General features: G+C 40.3%; 1 protein-coding gene across 4 annotated transcripts in view; it reads left to right on the forward strand.

Moving 5' to 3' along the window:
- SLC35F4 (solute carrier family 35 member F4) overlaps nt 1–8,659 on the forward strand; it is a 308,259-nt gene that overhangs the window by 278,195 nt on the left and 21,405 nt on the right. For 3 of the 4 annotated variants that reach the window (XM_055289256.1, XM_055289258.2, XM_055289259.2), the window contains one exon: nt 3,929–4,226. In XM_055289256.1, the coding sequence (XP_055145231.1) occupies nt 3,929–4,226 (298 nt within the window). The remainder of the gene's footprint in view (nt 1–3,928; nt 4,227–8,659) is intronic. The other variant, XM_055289257.1, reaches the window with a different exon arrangement.

Genomic DNA, 8,659 nt, shown 5'->3' on the forward strand with positions numbered 1-8,659 from the left:
ATCCATCTGACCACTTGCCAACTCCTGGGTTACTGACTGGAATTGCTAGATAAATCTTGTAACTATGCTCATGAGTTTCCCGGCAAAATTTATAGTTTTTAAATGCAGCTGGGTCCACTAGGCTGCTGGCCAGTACTGTTACTTATTGGTAGCGGACATCTTATTGCCTTCCTCAGGGAATGGACTCAAGTCCCCTGTTCATATTCACTTCCTTTCACTGTATGACCGACCATGCTTCCACGTTCCTGAAAAGAGCGAACAGTTGTACGCTTACAAATGCAAAATGCATTCCTCTACCTCAGAATATCTCTGTGCTTTTGTTTACCAGTTACCATCACTGTGGGATGACTTGTGGTATGATTGTCTTTCTACCTTTCCAATTTTAGCCCCCTACCTGTGTCCATGATTGCCCCACCTACATCTCTTCTGGCCCATTTGTTTCTCTCCATTTGTTCCTTTAGCTTGGCTGGCAACATACTAAAATCTCTTTCATTCTCAAAAATAGTAACAGCAGCAGCAAAAACAACAAAATACACCACCAAAATATATTGGTAGTAAAAACAACAACAATAAAAACCTCCAGAAATTTGGGAAAACTGCCTTAAAAAAATGACAATTCAGAGGATTCAATTAGGGGTGGGGGAAGGGTAAACAGGAAGAGAGATGTGAAAGCTTCATCTAGGGTCCTACTCATTTGAGAATGTATTTTTTATGAGAAAATAAAATGATGTCTCAGACACTATGTGAACCCCAAGGCTAAAACTTGGAAAAATAATGACATCTTAAATTTTCAGAAAGTTTTAATTGGCTTTAATAAATTGCAATATTCCTATTACCCCAGTTGTTTGCAAAACAAAATGTTCCAGTTAATTAAACACACTGGTTAATAAAGACATGCCCTATGTATCATACACAGATTACAAATTTCAAAGACCATACCATTAAAGATCATCTGGAACATAAGTTACTCTTTCTGTGATTATTGGAAGCACTTGGGGATATTCCAGTGCACCAAAGAGAAGAAAAGAATAATCTGAAGAGAAGCTCACCATGCTTTCATGGATATTATGGTACTTAATCTCAAAATAAACCCTATGAGATAGCTATTATCACTGTTGGACAGATAAAGAAGCTAAGAAAGGAATTTTAAAATGTACTCAATGCCATACAATGGCAGGGCTAGGATTTAAATTCATGTTTCCAAATTCCAGTGGCCTCTGCTGTCAATTTGCATGACTTGATAAAGGTACGCAGAAATGGATAGAATCCTGGTAAACCAATTTTAATGATAACAAAATCTAAGCAGGACAATAGAAAATCATGTTAAAAGTGGTCAGAAAATAAAAGAGTTCTGGATACCTAATCTTTCTGTGCTTTGTAAAATTGAAGAATTGGCAACAGTCAATCTAGTTAACAGAAGAAGCCTAGAATCATTTCTATGAAAAGGTGTAGGTGACTACTGGTGTCATCAAAACACACCCATAGTATAGTGGTGATGCAGACGCATTCTTCACAGAAGGTGACAGACAGTAAAGGCAGATATTGCCTCAGATCTTTGTAGAGTTATTCCTCCTTTATAAGGTAGTCCCTGGGAATCGTGAGATCTGAAGTGTAGTAGGGTACACCTTTCTCTTAAGTATCACTTTTTAAATTCCATGCAGGACTGCCATTCCTGCCAGGAAACAGAACTTTTTTCCCAAACTAGTCTAAAACTTGCAGTGCTTGAATGGAAAGCTAAGGGCTGAAGGCCTAGCCATGTGGGTGCTCAGAATAAAGTTTACACCCTGGAGTCGTACTGATTCGGTTGGGTTCAATCTTGGACAACCCTTAACACAATTCTCAGCTTTTTCATCTGTGAAGTGGGAATGATAATACCTACTTAATAAGTCAGGTTTGTGTTCCTTTCTTGGCCTCTCAACACAAGATTCTCTATCCTCTTATTTATCCTAGTTTTCCTTCTACTCTCTGCTTAAGCCACATGGTCATTGAGGAAATTTGCAAACCTGTTATCAAGAGACTGTGTTGTCTGTAAACAGCTGAAGGAGCTGAGTAACTCACACTTCCAGACTCATCTCAGTGTCACTGCATCATGGACATTTTTTCTGATCATATCCCCCCACCAGCTCCTCAACAAGTACTTGTCTGGCCCCGTATCTGTCCGAGTTGGCTCTTATCACACTGTGTTGAGTGTGTTTCTGGCTTTCCACTAGACCGTGGGCTGAAGTCTTTCATATTCAAACCCTTAGGATCCAAGTAGCTAACTAGCGCCTAGTAGAATCTCCATAAGATTTTATTGAATGAATGAATAAAAAATTGCCAGTTTTCATCTTCTGGATGCCTAGGCTCTGAGAATTCAGTACTGTTTACAAGACTTACAAGTCATGTAGTGGTTGCTGTGTTCATAGTTACTTGGTTTATATTCCCCAGTGGAGAATTCACTTTCAAGGCTCTCTTCTCCTTTCCTCCAATGATTGTATCAGAAAGCCTTAACTGGGTAAAGGTTTTTAACACAGTGGGGCAGCCACACCTGGCTCATTAAGCAATAGGAACACATTCAGCAGGAGAGCCAGCAGGTTCTGGAGACACAAAGTGAGCAGCCCCATCCACTGCCGTTTGTAATCTCTGGGCTGCACTACTTTAACCCTCAGCATAGGCCTTGTGCTTAAGTGGGGTCCCTGGAGACACAAGAGACTCTTGTAGACAATTACCATCTGGGATCTCAGCTCAGGGACTCAGAATGACCTCCGCTCCTGTTTAACTTCCTGAAAGGTACATGATTCATTATGTTAGCTTGTTTTTTCCATGAAGGGAGACAGCCTTCATGATTATCACTTTTAGAGAGTTTTGGCTATTTTAGTGTGCCGTAAAATTGCTGCTAAATTTTCTTAGTAAAAGTACAAAGCAGAATTTATTGTGCTCCCAGAAATATATTAAATAGTCATTTGTGATGAGGTGGGAAATGACTGTGTAGTCAGGACTTGCTGTATTCTTGGGACACATTACTTTTAATTTAATAATCATCTCTGCTGCATTTTTTAAGAGACAGGGTCTCCTTCTGTCACCCAGGCTGGCGTGCAGTGGTACAATCATTGCTCACTGCAGCCTCAAACTCCTGGGTTCAAGGGATTCAGCCACCTAAGCCTCTGGAATTGCTGGGACTAAAGGTGTATGCCACCTCCCCCTGCTAATTTTTTTTTTTTTTTTTTTTTTTTTTTTGCATAGACAAGGTCTCGCTTTGTTGCCCAAGCTGGTCTTGAACTCCTGAGTTCAAGTGATCCTCCCACCTTGGCCTCCCAAAGTGCTGAGATGACAGGCATGAGTCACAGTACCAGGCCATTTTGCTATAACTTAAAAAAAAAAAAAAAAAGGAAAATGGAAACAAATATTTATTTATTTCTCACTCCCTTTTCATGTTGGTGCATACAGACTACCTTTGGCTGGGTTCTGCTCATTTCCCCACACAGACAAAAAGAACAGCTGATATTTGGTGTTCTACATTGAAATGACAGAGGGGAACAGCAAGAGAGGTAGGACCTTGGGATGCCTCCTAAAGCTTCTTATGGGAGGTGTTATGCCTCACATCTTCTCAGGTTCGATAGGAGAAAGCAGGGCATGTGGCCAAGACCAGTCTGTGGGGGCTGGGATGTGTAATGCTCTTACAAGGGAAAGGCACACTGGAAAACAGCATAGCATCCGCCAAGCCCATGAGCAACCTCATGGACTGGATGGGGACTCATGTAGAGCACAGAGTCCAGAGAAAAAGTGAGCCAAAGTTATCAGTCTCTTCAAATGATGGTAGAAAAGAAAAACACTGGTAATTCTACTGTCTGCCTCTTTGGTTTCATCCGTCTTTTTTAAGGAGCTGGTATATTAGATTGCTGTTTCATAACCTGCTTTCCACACATTTGTATTCCTTTCCTGTTTCCAGCAGACGATGGGACACAGACTCATTCTGAGAACAGCAGCCAAGAAAACAGAATCAAGGCTCGCTGCCTGTCCTGCACGTCCATGGTTTTGAAGGGCATCTGGGGACTCTTGATCATCTTGTCAGTATCATCGTCTTGGGTTGGAACTACACAGATTGTAAAAATTACTTATAAGAACTTCTATTGCCCATTTTTCATGACTTGGTTTTCAACAAACTGGAACATTATGTTTTTCCCAGTCTATTATTCTGGTCATCTAGCCACGGCTCAAGAAAAGCAATCTCCAATGAAAAAATTCAGGTAGGTTTCATGTTAACTGGCCAATAAGAGATTATTGAAATGTTTTATGAAAATATGCCCATTTTTATCTCTTGGGAATATGAGTTGAATTTTTGGGGGTATGTGAAGAAGCAAAATCTAAGGCTGGTGATGAGCACTAGAAGCAGAATCAGTCCTCCTTTAAAAATATAAATGTGTCCATAACATGCCAGGCACTGTACTGGTGCTTTTGCATCTCTTATTATGACCAGTGGTAACATTTACATTTTAAGGTGGTGTTATCCCCATTTTAAGACAAGAGGAAACAAATTCAGAAAGATTGAATGACTCATCCAAGGTTATACACTTATAAATAATGGAACCAAGATTTAAATCTAGATCTATTTCTGAAAGTCGTGTTTTATAAGAACATCCTAGTGCATCAAACCCAGAAAAAATGGTATTAATAAGATTAATTGTTATACAAACATTTGCTCAATATTCCTGACACTGAGATGCCTAGCAGATGACATGGCCTGATTTCATGCAACGGTGAGTTTGGCACTAAGAAACTTTAAAAGATGCCACTCTTTGCTGGCTAGATGCACATGGGGGCTTTGTCTGTTTCCTTGCTAACCATGAACAGTGGTGGTTGGGCTTAAAGTCTTATGGTTCCAGTGGTTGTTCTGTACTACATCTGGCTTCTGTAACCCCCTCTTGGATAGCTCAGGAAGCTGACAGGGCTGATGTCACACAGCCCTGCATGGCACTCAAGGGAGGCAAAAGCAGCATTTGGGTCCAAGTACCTTTGCTAGTGGACAGCTCCACAAAGAGGAAAAGCCTGATGCTGAGAAGTGACTTCTAGGAAAATTGCTGTGATCACCCAGGAAAAAAAAAATAAGGACATCAGTGGATGGCAGATGGAAGAATTCTCCACATGGACTTATTATTCCTCAGCAGAATAAATTTGTCTTGCAGGGGTTGCCCCTATACCAAATTAAATTATTACAGTTGGTACATTATAAGACTCTTCTTATAAATACTTTGAAGGGTCTATCTTCAAATTCCATTTCCATTTGAGACAAAGTCTTGCTCTGTCACCCAGGCTGGAGTGCAGTGGCACGATCTCAGCTCACTACAACCTTCGCCTCTTTCCTCAGCCTTTTGAGTAGCTTGGGTTACAAGTGCCCGCCACCACGCCTGGCTAATTTTTTTGTATTTTTAGTAGAGATGGGTTTCACCATGTTGGCCAGACTGCTCTTGAACTCCTGGCCTCAAGTGATCTGACCACCTTGGCCTCCCAAAGTGCTGGGATTACAGGCGTGAGCCACCGTGCCTGGCCTCAACTACCATTTTCTTTCTTTTTTTTTTTTTTAGTTGAAAGTGCATGTACTAATTATTCTTTATTCATTTGGCCGAGAAGAATGTTTAATTTGTGATCACCTTTTGCAGTAACTTGGCAGATTTTTCTCTGTTTTTATTATACTTTAAGTTCTAGGATACATGTGCAGAACGTGCAGCTTTGTTACATAGGTATACACATGCCATGGTGGTTTGCTGCACCCATCAACCCGTCATCTACATTAGGTATTTCTCCCAGTGCTATCCCTCCCCTAGTCCCCCACCTCTGCCAACAGGCCCTGGTGTGGGATGTTCCCCTCCCTGTGTCCATGTGTTCTCATTGTTCAACTCCCACTAATGAGTGAGAATATGCAGTGTTTGGTTTTCTGTTCTTGTGTTAGTTTGCTGAGAATGGTTTCCAGCTTCATCCATGGCCCTGCAAACGACATGAACTCATCCTTTTTTATGGCTGCATAGTATTCCATAGTGTATATGTGCCACATTTTCTTCATCCGGTCTATCATTGATGGGCATTTGGGTTGCTTCCAAGTCTTTGTTATTGTTAACAGTGCCGCAATAGACATACGTGTGCATGTGTCTTTTTAGAATGATTTATAATCCTTTGGATATATACCCAGTAATGGGATTGCTGGGTCAAATGGTAATTCTAGCACTGTCTTCCACAATGGTTGAACTAATTTACACTCCCACTAACAGTGTAGAAGCGTTCTTATTTCTCCACATCCTCTCCACATCCTCTCCTGCATGACTTATTAATGATCGTCATTCTAACTGGCCTGAGATGGTATCTTACTGTGGTTTTGGTTTGCATTTCTCTAATGACCAGTGATGATGAGCTTTTTTTCATAGCTTGTTGGCTGAATAAATATCTTCTTTTGAGAATTGCCTGTTCATCTCCTTTGCCTACTTTTTGATGTTTTTTTTTCTTGTAAATTTGTTTAAATTCTTTGTAGATTCTGGATATTAGCCCTTTGTCAGAAGGATAGATTGCAAAAATTTTTCTCCCATTCTGTAGGTTGCCTGTTCACTCTGATGATAGTTTCTTTTGCTATGCAGAAGCTCCTTAGTTTTATTAGATCCCATCTGTCAATTTTGGCTTCTGTTACCATTGCTTTTGGTATTTTAGTCATGAAGTTTTTTTTTTTTTTTTGAGACGGAGTCTCGCTCTGTCGCCCAGGCTGGAGTGCAGTGGTGTGATCTCAGCTCACTGCCAGCTCTGCCTCCCAGGTTTGCGCCATTCTCCTGCCTCAGCCTCCCGAATAGCTGGGACTGCAGGCACCCGCCACCACGCCCGGCTAATTTTTTGTATTTTTTAGTAGAGATGGGGTTTCACCATATTAGCCAGGATGGTCTCGATCTCTTGACCTCGTGATCTGCCTGCCTGGGCCTCCCAAAGTGCTGGGATTACAGGTGTGAGCCACCATGCCCGGGCTAGTCATGAAGTCTTTACCCATGCATATGTCCTGAATGGTATTGCCCAGGTTTTCTTCTCGGGTTTTTATGGGTTTAGGTCTTACGTTTAAGTCTTTAATCCACCTTGAGTTAATTTTTGTATAAGGTGTAAGGAAGGGGTCCAGTTGTTTTCTGCATATGGCTAGCCAATTTTCCCAAAACCATTTATTAAATAGGGAATCCTTTCTCCATTGCTTGTTTTTGTCAGGCTGGTCAAAGATTAGATGGTTGTAGATGTGTGGTGTTAGTTCTGAGGCCTCTGTTCTGTTCCATTGGTCTATATCTCTGTTTTGGTACCAGAACCATGCTGTTTTGGTTACTATAGCCTTGTAGTATAGTTTGAAGTCAGGTAGCACGATGCCTCCAGCTTTGTTCTTTTTGCTTAGGATTGTCTTGGCTATGCAGGCTCTTTTTAGGTTTCATATGAAGTTTAAAGTAGTTTTTTTCCAATTCTGTAGAAGAAAGTCAATGGTAGCTTGATGGGAAGAGCATTGAATCTATAAATTACTTTGGGTAGTATGGCCATTTTCACAACATTGATTCTTCCTATCAATGAGCATGGAATGTTTTCCCACCTGTTTGTGTCCTCTCTTATTTCCTTGAGCAGTGGTTTGTAGTTCTCCTTGATGAGGTCCTTCAAATCCCTCATAAGTAAGTTATATTCTTAGGTATTTTATTCTCTTTGTAGCAATTGTGAATGGGTGTTCACTCATGATTTGGCTATTACTGGTGTATAGGAATGCTTGTGATATTTGCACATTGATTTTGTATCCTGAGACTTTGCTGAAGTTGCTTATCAGCTTTAAGGAGATTTTGGGCTGAGGTGGTGGGGTTTTCTTAATAGATAATCATGTCATCTGCAAACAGAGACAATTTGACTTCCTCTTTTCCTACTTGGACACCCTTTATTTTTTTCTCTTGCCTGATCGCCCTGGCCAGAACTTCCAATACTACGTTGAATAGGAGTGGTGAGAAAGGGCATCCTTTTCTTGGACTGGTTTTCAAAGGGAATACTTCTAGCTTTTGCCCATTCAGTATGATATTGACTGTTAGTTTGTCATAAATAGCTCATTATTTTGAGATACGTTCCATCAATACCTAGCTTGAGAGTTTTTAGCATGAAGGGGTGTTGAATTTTGTCGAAGGCCTTTTCTGCATCTGTTGAGACAATCATGTGGTTTTTGGCCTCCCAAAGTGCTGGGATTATAGGCGTGAGCTATAATTTCCTATCCATTTTGCAAGTGCTTGGGAATATTAATTCTCACCATGAGTTGATTTTCTATATGTGTCTATGAAAACTCAGCTATAATTAAAGAATTAAGAAACAATTCAAAGAGTAAATGCTTACTGGTTTGGGGGAGAGCCCTATAACTATTTGAGATTACTAAAGATATTTTATATTTGATTCCCATCAAAATAGACATGATCTTGCATTGTAAAATTTTTAAACAATATTTATAGGGGAATGTGATTATCAGACTACAATTGTCCCTGTTTGAAGATACCTATGTGCACCTATACAATGTGTGTGTTCTACTTGAATGCTTCCATGGTTTAGACACACACTGATTTAAAACAACAAAAGTTTTATATAAAAAGAAGTACCTCAAGAATACCTCAAAGCAAGTTAAGTCAGTTTGATTTAAGATAACTGATTTAAA

This window comes from Symphalangus syndactylus, chromosome 8, assembly GCF_028878055.3.
Source record: "Symphalangus syndactylus isolate Jambi chromosome 8, NHGRI_mSymSyn1-v2.1_pri, whole genome shotgun sequence".
Lineage (NCBI taxonomy): Eukaryota > Metazoa > Chordata > Mammalia > Primates > Hylobatidae > Symphalangus > Symphalangus syndactylus.